This window comes from Sphaerodactylus townsendi, linkage group LG10 (assembly GCF_021028975.2).
Source record: "Sphaerodactylus townsendi isolate TG3544 linkage group LG10, MPM_Stown_v2.3, whole genome shotgun sequence".
NCBI lineage: Eukaryota > Metazoa > Chordata > Lepidosauria > Squamata > Sphaerodactylidae > Sphaerodactylus > Sphaerodactylus townsendi.
This window is the reverse complement of record NC_059434.1, coordinates 40,494,159-40,510,881: the sequence shown is the minus strand read 5'-3', so window position 1 is coordinate 40,510,881 and position 16,723 is coordinate 40,494,159. Positions and strand designations below refer to the sequence as shown.

General features: G+C 42.9%; 1 protein-coding gene across 1 annotated transcript in view; it reads left to right on the top strand.

The window, feature by feature from the left end:
* The first annotated feature begins 3,913 nt into the window (after positions 1–3,913).
* Positions 3,914–16,723, top strand: part of CPE (carboxypeptidase E) — a 70,109-nt gene continuing 57,299 nt past the window's right edge. Inside the window, exon 1 of the mRNA XM_048509109.1 lies at positions 3,914–4,404. Within this exon, the coding sequence (XP_048365066.1) occupies positions 4,089–4,404 (316 nt within the window). The 5' untranslated portion in view covers positions 3,914–4,088. The remainder of the gene's footprint in view (positions 4,405–16,723) is intronic.

The following is a 16,723-nucleotide window of genomic DNA, read 5'->3' as shown; positions in this document are numbered from 1 at the left end:
TCATGCCAACATTCAAATTGCAGGGACAGGTCTACCAGAGGATAGGATAGGAAGCCTCATGACGGGACCCCATCAGCAGCCGTTATTTTTTCAGATATACTTTGTTGGTGATGACAATGAGAGGGACATTCAGAGTGCTCCAGAGTTAGTTCACCTGACAGCTTGGTCATCCTTCAACCAGAGAGAAAAACCAAGAATATTGTTTACAGGGAACTTTTGAGCAATTAATCTGAGGAAGAAATGAAAACTGTATGCTGAACAAGTTATTAGTATGGCTATGTTGACCACAAAGCTAGGGGTGGTGATTATTTGCCTTTTAATGTTTTATCCTGTGACAGAAACTCATCCTACCTTTTGTAAATAGTTAGTAGTGTTTATGAATTCATTACATTTGAAACCTCTCTCACGGTATTTTTTTATCCAGGGTAACTCTTTATTATATTTTCACTATGTTTACTAATATTCTCAGTAAGTTTTTGAAGGATCTTTATTTTTAAGTGAATTCCTTTAAATTGCAACCTTTAAGAGGGTATTTTATGTCAAAGCACGTGCGTTTTATATGTTCAGTATTTTTCCAGTATGTATATTTTTATGAATTCATGCCATTTCAAACTTCAAGGGTAATTTTATCAGGTACGTTTCATATTTTTAGTATTTTTCAGTAGTTTCAGGTTTTTTGGCATGCAAGGGAAAGGGAGGGAGTGAGGGGTGGCATGCAAGGGAGGGGAGGAAAGGGGAGGGGACCCAGCATCTAGACATGGCCCATCCACCCTAGCGGAGGGAAGGGGAGGGGAAGGAGTGAAGGTGTCATGCACGGGCAGGGGAGGGAGTGAGGGGTGGCACGCAAGGGAGGGGAGGGAAGAGGAGGGGGCATTTTTTATAATCTCCATAGTGAAGCACGGGTATCCTGCTAGTTAATGATATCCAAAATGCCCTATCGTTAATAGCTTTGCTTTAGGACTTGGAATCTGAGTACCATGGCTTTCTTTATAAAGTCAATCCATCTCATGTTGGGTCTTCCTTCAACTTTCCCTCGAAATGGGAGGGGGGGCTCTGCACATAGGGGCTAGGGCTGGGCTCTCCCAGCTCTCTGTAGCAGGGAGGGGGGTGCCTGGAGGAGGCTTTGTCTCTGCGTGCTGTTTCAGCCCAGTAGGGCTGGGCTGAGCCATAAGACCAGTGTTTGGGCTTCTTCAGCCCCCCCCCCCCATTGCTCAGTCACCAAACCCACCCCATTAAAAATCTATACCTACATCCTTGAACATGCTCATTTGTCTTTTTGGCCATCCATGGTATCCAATACATTACATCCTCCAACACCACATTTCAAATGAATCGACTTTCTTTCCGTCAGCTTTCTTCATTGTCTAACTTGTATACCTCTACGTAGTAATGGGGAATACTATAGTATGCACTATCTTGGCACATCCTTACACTTAAGAATCTTGGAGAGGTATAAAGAAAGGAAACAAACAGGAAGGCAGGTCACTGTATTTTACTATTTTATTTTATTAGATTTTTATCCCGCTCATCCCCAGAATTGGGTTCAAGGTGGCTAACAACGTAGGAGTACAGTTGCAAAATAAAACCATAATTTCAATAAAATCCATTTAAAAACTCAGCAGCAAACTAATGCTTTTGAAATAAATCAGCAGTGCTGATAGCAGAGTCCACCCAAATTACATTGGTGGAATAAATCTCTTACATGCTTTGCAGAACCAGACAAGTCTCTCAGAGCATGAGTCTCCTCAGACAAATCATTCCAAGCCAGGCCCATGATGGAAAAGACTAATGAAGGAAAAGGCCAATTTGCATGCTACAGAGTATCCTGTCTCCCTCCTTCAATTTGTTGATGTATAAAATTGCCAGACAGCTCTTTTTGTATATAGCCAGCAAAAAGAAGACATTTATGGTATATTTTTAGTGCAAAGAATGCATGGAATCCCAAGAATATTCCTTTAGCTCCAGTTTGGCAGGCACTTATCTTTACATTCTGTGGAGGTTTCACACACCCACATCCACAGAAGATATGATTTAATTTCATGTGAGGGTGAAGTTACATTAGACACTCACAAGTGCTTTAAAGTATATCAACATTTTTATCCATTAAAAGTCTGGCTCCAACACCGTGATTAACGATTCAGTCCTACTTAGGGTTACACCTTAAATAGAGTTATATGGAAGTCAATGTAGTTAAGGACTGCACCGTTAGCTGCCAAGAAATGTTTAATATTCACATCGCAAACCTCTAAAGATCTTTAGAGAAGGAGAGGGCTCAAAGCAGAAGATAAAAGATGGCACTTTTTACCAGTACACCATAGAGAATTGCTTATTTTTATAAAATCAAGAATGTTCTGCTCCCCAAGTAAAACAATCTAAAGGGGCCCTGTCCTTGGCTGGAACAGAGTGGGAGACACACAAGCAAGGTATAACAGTTCAAAAACAAGGTTTATTGCTTAGAAGAATTGAGACCCTAACTCCTCTGATGGGTCAAACTGTGAGCCCATCCTGACACAAACTAGGATAAGGTACTTGCTTGACTAGTAAACAAACTTTTATTCTTTCTTATTTCCTTTCAAGAAAGTCCACTTGTCTATGCTTCTTCTGGTTCCTTCACCTTTTTGTCTGGACTCAACTTTCTGTTGACACCTTAACTTTATATTCCCTATCTAGACTATATACACTTTAGTCTATGCACCATAGATGTAACAGATTTTTGCAACCTTCCAACTCCCAAGGCACCTTAAACTGACAGAACTAAAACAGGGCATTATTGGGTAATTAAAGGAAGACTGCCTCTAGGGAAATTTCTTAAAGGGACAGGGTCTAACAAAAATTCCCTCCCTTAGAACACTTATACAAGGAACTAAACCCATGCTAGCTATAGGAAAACTTAGACTTAATAGGAAAATAACAAAAGCTTATGTGGAGGCATGACAAAGAAGATTTCAAGATTATTATTCCAGTACTGATTATTATTCCAGTACTGAGATACAGCAACTTGGAATCTTGTCCCATACTGTACACATAAGTGAAGGCCAGCAAGAATAGTGTCTATGTGATGGTGTTTCATGTTACAGCTGTCATTTTAAAAAGCTGCTAACCATGCAGTTCAAGCAAATTACACAGTGATAACGCAAACCAGTTGTACTGACTGCCAAGTTCCAACATAAAGACTGCCATTCATCTAAAATGGACCATGTAAAAATGGTGTCCAGACAGATCTTCTGGATGTTCAGAAGCCTTCACTGTAACTTATGATGTGACTCTGAGCTAATCTAAATATGATGGTAGGAAGGAAAAATACTTAGTTAATCATTTCTCTGTCCTGTTTCATGTACACATTTACACAGGATGTGGGTTAAAAACAAGGACTTTATCAATCGATCAATAATGTAACTGGTTCTTGAAGAAAACTGCCTGATGAGGGACCATGAGGTGGAAAGAGTAGGTTGGTGTGGGTGAATTCAGCTTCTCTCACCTGCAAGGGTCCTTTTGATGTTAAAATCTGTGCCCAGCCCACCCACACTTTTAGCATTTTAACACCCCCAAGAACTAGTCACATCCTCTGCATCCGCAGCGCTCGTGCAGTCAAGCACTGTGTGGACAAGGCAACCCAAACTGATATGCGGAGATCGGATTAAGCCTTGCAAACATATGCAGAGTGCCCTTCCCTCGCTACCCCTTCAAGCTTTCCTGCGAATAGGCCTGCTGCAACCTCGCTGCCTCCTTACGCACGGGGGGAAACAGCCTACACGTGTGTCCTTATCCTTTTCACGTTGTGGGAGAGGCCAGAAGCATCCCGCTGCAGCCAGGTAAAGCATGACGCCAGCCATGACGCTCCCGGGGGCCGCCTGAGCATCCCCCGCGCGAAGTGGTACGTGCCGCGCCCCCCCCTCGGCGCCGGAGCGAGTAGTGCAGCCTGCGGAGCGGACGAGGAGGGCGCAGCAGCCTCTGCCTGGACGGAGCAGGTTCAGCTGCCGGCGCGGCAGGAAAGCGCAGCGCTCCAGCCCAATTCCGTCGCTCGCCAGGCAGAAGGAAGCCGCCCTTCCCTTCGCCTTTCTCCGCCACCTTCTCCCTGAGGCTGCGGCATGGCCGGGCGAGGTCGGGGCTGGGCGCTGCTTGCGCTCTGCGGCGTCCTGACCGCCTTCTGCCTTCAGGGCTCCCGGGCGGACGAGCCCGAAGCGGCGGGCGCGGGCAGCGGCGGGGCCAGCCGGCGCCGGCGCTTGAGCCAGGAGGACGGCATCTCGTTCGAGTACCACCGCTACCCGGAGCTGCGGGAGGCGCTGGTGGCCGTGTGGCTGCAGTGCCCGTCCATCAGCAGGATCTACACGGTGGGACGGAGCTCCGAGGGCAGGGAGTTGCTGGTCATCGAGATCTCGGACAACCCCGGCGAGCACGAGCCCGGTAAGGACCGCAGGGGTGGTTGAGCCTGGCCATCTTCAGCCGCTGGCCAAGCTGCCCGTCCATGTCCAGCACCTGCCAACTGTTTTGGGGGTGTTAGAAGTAGGTGGGGGGGGGGGCTTTTTTCTAGGTGAGAGCATTGGAGGTGTTAAACACACACACCACAGCAGCATCCCTTTCCCCCACCCTCATTTTTGCCTTCCAGGTAGGAAGAATGATGGTTAATTCATCACGACACCATGTAGCAGATCCGCCATTGCTACAGGATAATCCCGTTCACCTTTATGGCAGTTGAGCTCTCCAAACATAACCTGGGTGCGGGGGACGAGCGACTGCTGATGTTAAAGATCATTCCACTGCAGTCACTTTAGTGGAAAGAAGAACGTGTTACTGGTCTGAGAACCTGGAAATGTTGGCTGTAGGCTAATGAATAAGGATTTATAGATTAGGCAGCTTAGAAGGTGTAACGATGGTGCTGATGTGAATCTTCATGGCACCCGGGTTGCGAGAATCAGTGGTGGGCCGTTTGTTGTTGGCAAGAACATAGAAACGATAGGTCCTTATCCGGACAACCCTTTTAGTTCTTCATAGTGATTTTGAATGCCCTGAGCATGCTGCTATGGGGTGAGCAGGTTGTGTGAAATAAGGTGCGGCAGGCTGAAAGTGGATTGGCTCTTGACTGGCAGTTGAAACATGACAGAATGAGAATAGCAGTGGAGAAGGACCTCCTCCCCTGCCATGCACCTTCCTCCTGGAGTGGAAAATGAGCAAATGGATGTTGTTGTTTTGTGGCCCCTGGAGCCATGTGTATCCAAAAGAAGTGGGAGAAGTCACCAGTGTACCAGGGTGCATGGAAAAACTCTGTCTTTATTCTGTCTTAAAGAGCTGATAAGCCATTAAGAGAGATGGGGAAAGAACTACATGGGAAAGCTGGTGTCATCTTTCTCCTCTTGTCATGTGTGACATGGTCCTTAACTACATACACTGTTGTCCTGTGTAGTGGACATTGTATGCTCTAGATATAGCAGCTAAAATGGGAAAGCAGGATTACTCAATCAGTACCTGTGCTCATATCACCAGTTTCCAGGATAGTATCGGTACTGCCAGGCGGGGTACATTCTGGCTGGCCCATACAGGAAACTGAAGTTGTGGCACCCTCACCATGTCGTGGTGGTTTTGCTTGGCTAGCAGCACTCAAATTGTGCCTGTAACATCAAAAATGGGCTAAAGCAAGGAAAACTCGTTGCTTGTGCAGTGTCAATCTCTTGCATCCTTTCAGCTTTTAAAGAGCAAGTGATCTTAAGGCACTTGGGGAGATTTGCATGCAGCCTGACTCACCACTGCGCTGTATGGTATGCTAGGCTCAATTGTTAATAATTGTTAGTGACCAAGCTTCCCTCCAGTTTCAAAACTGTATGAATATGTCAGGCAATAGACACGATAAGCAGGACACATAGTCATAATGGACACATAGTCATAATGGAGATTGGTTTAAGTGCATGTAAATATATATGTATAACTTAAAGAGAGAGAGAATACTTTTGAAATAATTGAAGGGTTCTGATAATTTTAGGAACTTTCTTCTTACAGATAGTTGAAGAGACTGATAAGCAACAGGTTTTTTTACTGTTTTGTGTTTCAAAAAGGGCAGAAATATTAACATGTCATGGTGATAATGATAACTGTGGTGATAATGATAACGTGGTTGTGTAGTACAATAATAATGTAAAATTCACAATTGGTGATGTGAATTTATATATATAATAACATTATTGCCATGTACAGAACAGCCATACTTAAGGACAATATATAGGACTAGTGGGCTAAGCCTGTAACGAATTACAGAATAAATGTTGTTGGATGCCAAAATGTTGGAGTGTCAAGAACAGCAACTACAGTGTTATGAGTGAGGTCCTGAGGGGACTTTAGCCAAAATAATTGAGAGTCTTTATGACTAGCACAGGTACTGGGATATAAGACTGAATCTGATGAAGCATTCCTTTTGTTCCACAAAAAAGTATGGCACATTGTGATGGACAAGAGGCTGTGCTGTTCCTGAAGGGATAAGAGGTGACTCAGCAGGAGTGCTTCTGCAGAATCCCATCACCTTTGAGAAGGGGAATAGAATGAGGAGAAGGCGGAGTTTAATTCAGCTTCAGAGAGAAAACACTGACAGATCAGGCTCAGGAGGGAATTGTAGTAGGAGTAGTTTGGATTTATATTCTGCCTGTCTCTCCTGTAAGGAGACTCAAAGGGGCTTACAAACTACTTTCCCCTCCTCTCACCAACAACAGACACCTTGTGAAGTTGGTGGGGCTGAGAGAGTTTTGAAGAAATGTGACTAGCCCAGGGTCAGCCAGCAGGAATGTAGGTGTGGGGAAACAAATAGGGTTCACCAACAAAAGACTGCTGCTCAGGTGGAGGACTGGGGAATCAAACCCAGTTCCCCAGATTAGAGTCCCCCTGCTCTTAACCACTACAGAGTGCATTGTAGCTGTTCCTGGTAGTGTGGCAGAGTGGTTTAGCTCTATCTCTGGCAGAGAATTCAGTACCCAATTGTTAGGCCTGTCTCTAGGAATGAGCAGACCATATACAATTTAGTCTGGCTTTTGGGAGCGGACAGTCTGGTGTGGGTGGAATCCTGTGTGTGAGAGAGGATGCAACCAAATGTCTGGTCAGCAAAGGTTTGTTTGTGCCTGGAAGCTTTAAAGAAACTTCAACTACTCTCTGAAATAATAAGAAGTTTAAATGTATGTGTCTCAGCCAGGCTTCTCCTTTGCCTAACTGGAGACCTGTGCTGCTGTTTTTTTTTTAAACCAACATGTAAATAAATAAATCTCCTTAGTTGTTTATATACTAATCCTGCCTCTGTGATCCCAATAATCTCCTTGTGCACTACAAAACTTACCTAATGACAATTTGCTACCTTTAGACCACCAGGTAACTGAGAGAAAGGATTCTAGTTTAAACTAAACCTAGATCCGAAAAATCATAGGAGGCTGTGTGCATCCCCTCAGATGGGAAAAAAGGCCTGTCACACACATTAGTTTTTAAGGTGTTACAGTGGGTATTGCTGTTTTCGTATTATATGTAGAATGAGATAGAGGGACTTTATCTTGACACAGGGACTTTACTATGACCTTAGAAGGTGTGTATATGGACAAAATCTATGTATGCTAAACAAACATCTTAGTCAAATTATTTGAGGGGAGTTATCTGAAATACATTAAAATCTGTAGTAATGCACACAAGGAAGAGAGTTTGTTTTTCTAATTTATGAAGACATTCATGAAAAAAGTATATGCAAAATGTCAGTGGATAGAAAACATAGGCCCCTTGAGTTGTGTAAAAATCCATGGACTAGACTGTAATGGTAAATCATGCTTTTCTGGGCAGGAATTAGTGTGCTTTGGCATGAAACGCGTGTTAGGATTTTTGCATATTTTTGGGATAAATCTGTTGGTGGGTTAAGTGGGTATTTTAAAATATATTTTAAATAAAGAACACAAATATATACATAGAGCTGTGTGTTCGGCAGGGCTAACCCCCCCCCCCCAATACCTTATAGGTTGTTTTCCAGGTTTTCTCCTCCCTTCCAAAATGGTGGTAATTTAGACTGAGCTGAAAATCAGATCCTGAATCAGGCTGATTTTTTTTTTGGCATGATTCAGGCCACTTTGGTCCTTCTGCCATTAAAAAAAGGGAACCCCCTCTCCCTCTCACTTACCTGCTACCCAACCAGACCAGCAGCTGCTCCAGGCATCACCTGGGGCTCAGAAGCAGCAGGGGGTGGAGAGCTGCAAGCTAGGCTTGGCCCAGCTGAGCTTGGTGTGCAGCTCTGTCCAGTCACACCTTTGAGATCCACGTGGGGCTCAACAGAGGCCACCTCCACCACTAGCTTCAAGGTAAGCGAAGGCAGGAGGAAAGGGGAGGATGGAGATGGGAGAATAACATTTGGACTTGGGGTGGAATCCAGATATTCCTGATATGGGGGTTTGGAAATATCCAGGCTTCCCAAAAAATGTCTGGTTCGTTAGACCCAAATCCAAATTTTACCATTTTTTTGCACACCCCTAATGCAGTTCTGAGCCTTGAATACTGCTGCAGTACTTGTGCCAGTTGGTATCCTTTGCTCTCTCAGTAGAGATCAGGTGCTTTGAAAAAGACCCAACTTCAAAGAGCTTAGTGTGTACCAGCTGCACGGAAGTTCATAGTGATACTGCCAAATTCACCAAGAACTGAGTAGCATTCCAGTGCTTTTCCATGTCAGCTATAGATGGAAGCAGTTAGCCAATGAACGGAAATGCTAGTATGCCTTCCTGACATCACCTTGAACCCTCAAGAATGAGAAAGGAAACATAGCACTGAATTCACACGTTGCAGAACATTTCTAAACCATCCATCAATAGTCTACAAAGGAGAAAAACAGATTATGGTGCAGTAGGGCTCTTCCATTGGCCTTGGTGTAGAAGTCAGCCATATGTATCAGGGCAGGACCCTATGCCATTAAATAAAAGTAAAATAAATAAAAATAAATATCATCCCCCCCTCACCACCACCACACACACCACTGTCCTCGATGCTATGTGAAACTTCCTAGAGTCTGTTCGGAACTGATCTGCCTGGGAGTATGATTGAGCTCACTGTTCTTACCCGATTGCACAGTGGACAATGTGGTGAGGTACTGCTAGTTTGTATATAAGAGGAGAGAATTTTCTCCACTATGCCTATTTACCCAGCATGGGAGACACTGTAAGCAGCTGTTAGAGGAGAAAAGATAGTTGAGGTCAGTCGTTTCATGCCGAATCAACATTTCATGTATGAAGGATGCACCATGATCAAGGATCTGGTTGAAATTGTACAAGGTTATTAAACACATAGAAATATATATAGAGTCAAAATTAAATGGTAATGTAGAAAAACACACCTGTGACTGGGGTCAGGGCTATACACCTCTGAAAATATGACTTATTTGCAGATATTTTGATGGGAGATATATATATATATGGTGAGGGTAGAGTAGAAAAATCTGTTTCTTATTAAAAGGCTTGTTCTGTTGTCTTTGTAGTCAGTAACTTTTATGTTGTGACATAATTGGTACATTCTGCAAAAATATTTTTCACACAGAGGCTGACAGTTTTTGGCAGGGATGGAGACTGGTAATTGGTATTCATCCTCCCTGTGAAGACAGGTAAGCATCTTGAAGGATATGACAGTGATAAAGAGAAGCTCAGTGCTTCATAACATTACAAGCCAGTACTGGTCGGTTCACTTGTTGTAAAATACAAGCTAAGATTCAGGCTTATACTCTGTTCCCTAGTTACAGAGCAGATCTTTGTGTTACAAGACCCTGCTCAAACAGTGAGTGGTATGTCAATGTTTTGCATTAACCTGAATGACTTTCCAGGAACATTGGGAACATCGTGCTGGGACCGGATCACTTTGGTCGTATACCATCTACACTGGCTGCCCATCGAGTTCTGGGCCATCTTCAAAGTACTTGTTTTGACCTTTAAGGCTGTAAGCGGCATTGGGCCTGCATATCTGAGAGACGCGTCTCCCCATACTGCCCCTCTAGGGCTGGAAATCCCCAGCCCCAAACAGATCCGGCTGGCCTCTACAAGGGCCAGGGCTTTCACAGCCCTGGCCCCTACCTGGTGGAACAGGCTCCCTAAGGAGACCCGGGCCCTGCGGGACCTACAGAGTTTCCGCAGGGCCTGCAAAACGGACCTGTTCTGCCAGGCTTTTGACCAGTTGGGATAGCCATCAGACCCTCATGTCATCCAGCCCCCCCCGCCCCCGGTGGATGGGGTTGGGGGAGGGAACTGTCTCCATATTGATTGTTTTAAATTACATATTGAACTACTGTTTTACATTTTATTTTATGTTTTAATTATGATGTACACCACCCTGAGCCTACTGGGGAGGTTGGTCTAAAAATATAATAAATAAATAAATAAATAAATAAATAAATAAATAAATAAATAAATAAATAAATAAATAAATAAATAAATAAATAAATAAATAAGATCATTTTGCTTTTCTTTTTAATAAATCTACAGAAGATACCTCTGAGCATCCCTCAACTGTCTGAAAAATTCACAGCAAAGTCCTAAGAATGCTTTCCTGACAGTGAGCCCCAGTGAGTAGACTTCAGTAAGAGTCTGAGTAGACCTGCTTAGGATAGCTCTGTCAGCGTTCCAAAGCTTATTTCATACTCTTCTTAGGAAAACAGGTTTTCTTTAAAATTCAGCAGTGTGTTCTGTTAAAATCAGTTCTTACTCAGTAGTATAATTTAGCCTGTGCAGTTTCATGTGTGTTTTTTTTATTTTGAAAGTTACTGAAGTTGGCTTCCTCCTAAACTAAGCAAGTGAAGGATTTGCCTGTTTAAGATGTTGGGAATTTATTTTTATTAGGAATGCAATGTAACTTTGCTGGGTTGGCCCGTGAATTATCCTTGGTTTCTGGCATAAAGATGAAACCCATGAAGCTGCCTTACATTTAATCAGACCATTGGTCTATGCAGGTCAGCACTGTCTATTTTGGCTGGCAGAGGCTTTCAGGTATTTCTGGTAGAGGTCTTTCACATCATCTACAACCCAGTCCTTTAATCTGGAGGTGCTGTGCATTGAATTTGGAACCTTCTACATGCTAAGCAGGTGATCTATCACTGATCCTGCCTCCCCAGATTCTGAGAACATTTATCTACCCTACAGAAATTGTGAAGGCTTGAGGGTGACAGTGGTTATAGTGCATATTCTTCATGTGGACTTTTAAGATATGTTGTTGTGGAGAAAGCAAAGGAAGGATAAACTGTTTGGCACAAGGCTGCTTGATTTCAGCACAGATGAAATATCTCTTTATCTTTAAGATTAATTATTCTTCAGTAGCAAAGAAATGGGTGTGCTTTCAGCCCAATCCAGATTTGGTGGGCCTGGCACCATTCTGGCGCTGCCCTCTCCAAAGAACTTCCCTATGGCGTGGGAAGCTTGAAAACACACAAAAATGCTTGCAAAAAGCCCCCATAGGGAGTAGCAGAGATACGTCATGAAAAACATGGCATATCTCTGGGGCTGGTTCCATTGGCAAACAGGGTCTGGGTAGGCAGTGGAAGCCGACTAAGGTTGGCTCCATCCCCTGGCCCACCCTTGAAGCTCCCCAGCCATGCTGGTGTAGCTTTCTGTGCCAGTAGGCCTAGGAAAGGATGGTGGCTTCCAGATCGAGTGCCATGGAACTGTGTGGTGCCTGCCCAGGAAGATCACACCTCTGTCAGCACATTTGTACTTTGTGCCAGCAGGGTGGACACACATGCAGGTGCAGGATTGTGCCAGCTCCAGAGGTGGGTCAGCTCCCTCCCCACTAGATTGGGATGTTAAAGTCCAGCTGTATTCAATATGGCCATGAGCTGTCGTTCACTGTCCTGGTTCCCAGCACTCCACTCTGGAGTGAGCCACAAAAATTCTGTTTTCATGCTTTACTCCAGAGGAGAGCTTCTTGAAGAAATGTGGGTTATCTTCCGACCACTCTTTTATCCAGAGTGATTACTTGGTTGGTGATTTACGTCTCCCAGCCAGCAATCTAGTTGTAAAGATCCTCCACAGTATGCAAAAGCGCCAGAAATCTCCACTGGTAGCCTCCACAAATGGATTAGGAGAAATTCTGGGCTGTTTGTGACTATTGCAAATATATATATATTCCAACAGCAGCTCTGATAACCAGTTTGCATGTTGAAGTGGGAAAAGAATAGGCATTCAATCCATGTGTATGGTATTCCTACTGTACTGTAATGTATGAATGAGGGACATATGGATCTCACATGGGGAGCTTCATGTGTAGTTTGTAGATAATCAAAATATGTGTAAAATGTGCATAAATATACTATTGTGTTCTCATGTTGCATTCTAGTGGGGGGAGGTGTCAGCAAATGTTGGAATTTGGTTGTTGTTGCAAGGTATCCCCACCACTACCATTCTGTTTCAGTGGGACCTTTGCTGGCGGAAAATCTAAAAGAATTAGGACAGCTTGTTCATCGAGCATAAGTCTGTAGATAATCATGGCTTTGTCCTTGACCAAGGTAACAAAATGAGATATTAGAAGAAGAAGAATAGTTTGGATATATATACCCCCCTTTCTCTCCTGGAGGAGTCTCTTTGGGGTTTACAATCTCCTTGCCCTTCCCCCCTCACAACAAACACCCTGTGAGATGGGTGGGGCTGAGAGAGCTCCGAAAAGCTGTGACTAGCCCAAGGTCACCCAGCTGGCATGTGTGGGAGTGCATAGGCTAATCTGAATTGCCCAGATAAGCCTCCACAGCTCAAGCAGCAGAGCAGGGAATCAAACCTGGTTCCTCCAGATTAGAATGCACCTGCTCTTAACCACTACGCTACTGCTGCTCCAATATTAATCTTAATATTGGTTGGATTTGATCTACATAGGAGCTATGTACTTGAAGGAAGGATTTGAACTCTACCCCCTGCTACTAAATAACAAAAAACTGGGATAAAAAGAGGGGATTAGATTATCCATATTTGGTTCTCTTAACCATTTGATTTTGCACATGGTGCTTCAAATTAGTTTTCATTTGTAAAAATTCTCCCTTGCTGTTTCCCCCAAATTTTCCTTGAAGCTGCTATTAACCCAACAGAGTAAAAAGACATGCACTTGTATCAGTTATTCCTTGGAAAGGAATGTCATCACTTTGGGAGGGGAATATGGATTAGGACAGTGATGGCGAACCTTTTCGAGACCGAGTGCCCAAATTGCAACCCAAAACCCACTTATTTATCGCAAAGTGCCAACACAGCAATTTAACCTGAATACTGAGGTTTTAGTTCAGAAAAAACAGTTGGCTCCGAAGCGCATGTTACTCGGGAGTAAGCTTGGTGAAGCAATCGTGTAATGCTTCGAATGGATGAATCATGCCCAGGCCAGCCTAGGTGTGTGTGTGGGGGTGATTTTCGGGCCCCCCCCCACATGATGAACTCTGTTCACACGTGCCCACAGAAAGGGCTCTGAGTGCTACCTCTGGCACCCGTGCCATAGGTTCGCCATCACTGGATTAGGAAAATGCCATGGGAGGACAGGGTTAAGAACCTTTTTCCTGGAACCCCCCATTCCCATCTAATTTGCTTTTAAAAGAGCAGCAGGTAAAGGTTGAAGGATCCAGTTACAGATCTTCAACATCTCTTATGTTTTGTCCTTGAGACTTCAAATGCTACTTCCAGGAGCAATCACTATTTGCATCAGGTGCCCCACTCAGCTATTCTAAAAGAGGAGTCTCTTGCTGAGGTCAGTTTAAGAGGGTACATTTCCGTAGCATTTACTACTGTCCTGTCATTAAATGAGGATTTATTGGTCATGTTGCGGGCTAAGCAATTTTGACTCACCCTGCTCTTACAATAAAAATAGCCTGCGTCATAAAACCCTCTGTTTTATTGATTGCCTGACTGAACTACAATGCTACTTGTAAATTATTATATCCTTTGCTGATTTTGGAAGAGACTTGAAGAAGGTTTGGTCACACCAAAACAATCATATGGATTCATGTGTGTAGTAGCATGTGAACATACCTTGCATCACAGATAGATACAAGCAGCTTGAGATAATTTGTAAAAATGAATTATTATTACTTATATGTATCATTATTACTTTGGCTAATAATAATAGCCTTAAAATGGCTTGTGACAATAATTAAAAAGCAACAACAGTCTCACTGCAGACATACAGAAAAAATGATAAGCAAACACTCCTTCTAAGCCTCAAGTTGCCCAGTTAAGTCTGGGTATGCTACCTGGTGCAAGAAATGTTAGCAACAGTTAGTTAAAGGAAGAGGAGAACTAGTAATAGAGAAATTAGCCTGCTGAAGGTAAGGTTGCCAGCCCAGGATTCCAGTGGGAGACTCACCTAGGCAGAAGAACCCTCACCAGTAACATTGCAGATGACACAGTGACTTGACTTCTGGGATGATCCAGAAGTGATGCCATTGTATGTTGTGACCTTGTAGTATTCATCCAAAAATTATATGGTTTAGCTGATGTGGGAAACCTGACCTACCTAATCTGACAATTTGTGGAAGCCTGAAGAGGGAGAGTTGGGAGTAGTGGGGATTTTTGAATTATTTATTTCTCACCATTCAATGCAGAGTTCTTGTGGAATTCCAGCTTGTTCCCTCTAAAAACAGACTTCATGAGCAGGTGCCAATGGAGTCACGGGGCACTTTTGCACATGAAGACCTGATAACCCTAAACTCTAGAGACCCTTGCCCCACAGACCCCACATTTTGCTTGCTCTTTAGAAATCTGAATACAGTAAAGCAAACCAAATAAAGTGAGAGGACAAATGTACTGAACTACATACAGCAATTAGTGCCCCAATCTTACACATTTTTTCCCCATGTATATGTCTGAGTGCCAACATGAAGCTATTGCAAAGTTGGCACATTTTTCAGTATTGTGACAACACTCTTTGTCGAAGTTGTTTCAACACAATGGCTTCTTAAGCAACTATAGTTTTGAATGAGCTATAAGAAATTTCTAGACACTTAATTTTAAAATCCAGCAATGTATACATTAGGAACAAGAATAGCTCTTAGGAATGAAATGAGTTTATCATGTAAGCATTCTAAAAGCATCTTGGCAAATCTTGAAATCCAGTTATGTACTCCAAAGTCCAGAGTGGCTTTTTTCCAAACTCTTCTAGCAGATCTGCTAAATATTAAAGATGGGAGAAAGCCAGCTTTGACTTGGCCATGAGTTTTTACTATATATTAAATGCTAGCAAACTATACTAAGCTGTGTGTGTGAAAATGTTAAGTTCTGCAAAATACTGAGGAGTCCAATGTGAAACTTATTTTACTATGTATTTTCTGGGATAAAGTTGTAGGGAAAAAAAGAAGAGACCTCAGAAGAAAGTTAGCCAAATCCCTTTTCCTTATATTCTTAAGTCTTGAGTGCACTTAGCAGTTGAGGCTCCTAACATATGTTTTTACTCTGTTTAGCCACCTTAGTGATGGAGAAAGAGAGGAACAGTAGATTGCCTTTTTCCACACTGGGTTTGAAAGAGCCTGGGATGTGTGTGCCCAGCTTTTGATTGACTATGTTGGAAGATTATACCACCTTCTTTCCCTGAAGCTGCTTTTCGGTCCAGAAAACATGTTGGAAGTTCCTGCTACGGAAATCCCATTTCACGTGTAGTTTTAATCTATATTCTATATCTCATTTTGACCATTAATACAAAGCAGCTGTGCACGCTACAGCGTCTCTTGCCAGGCAGAATCACGCAGTAAATGCAACTAAAAGAGAAGATGTATAGAGCAACCTCAGACACATTGATTGTTCTATATAGATCAGAGATCCCCAACCTTGATAGCCTGTGGGCTTTTGGGGAATTTTAAAAACACATAATCTGTGCAACAACAAAATGGCTGCCATGGGGTAGTGAGACCAATCACAAAATGTTGGGATATTCCACCACGTGTTCAGAGTTTCCAAGTCAAGCACATTCCAATGATGGTGGCATCTGTGGGTAAACCTTACTAATGCAAAGGTTTTTTAAAAATTTAATTTAATTTTTTTTTAATTTTTGCTAATGCCAAGGTGATACTTCCTGGGTCATTTTGAAGTACCACCTCCTCCAGTGAAGTATACAGTTGGAGAAGAAGCACCAGGCAGGTGGTTTGGTGCCCATGGGTTGGTGATCACTAGAACAGAAATTGCTATTTTGTAGAACAGCATTCATTTTTAGACTTTCAACAACTGAACATGCACAGGGATAGTGTGTGATTATGGCAGGTATTGGGTGATATTTGAGTATTAATTTGAAAGTATCAAAAGCCTGTGCACCCATAGTTGTATATATGTTTTGTTCCCTCTACATGATAGGGAGTGCTGCTTTTTTCAGTGTTCTTTGCAATTTGGAGAAAGCTGGATATGGATTTGTGTATATGCACATAAACTTAGTATATATGCTCAAATTAATGCCATATCTCTCATACATGTGTTTATTCTACTGTCTTTGGGTGTCTCAAGAAGGCTTTTGTTTATTATTTTGCTTTTGTTTATTATTTTGAAATGTCATATCTGACTGGTTAGATTTTCTTCTTTGTATTTCTTCACCTTTTGTATCAGGGACATCAGCTATAGCAATTCAAGCATATGTGACAGGAGAAAGAGGTAGAGAGACCTGCAGCATAGCATTTTGTTTACATAATATGGAGCATTGTTGGCCCATAGATAAGATGGATAAAAATTGATATATTTAAAGAACAAGCAAAACCAAATTGTATCTTTTAATTTTTCAATGACTCTCAAATATTATTAATCTC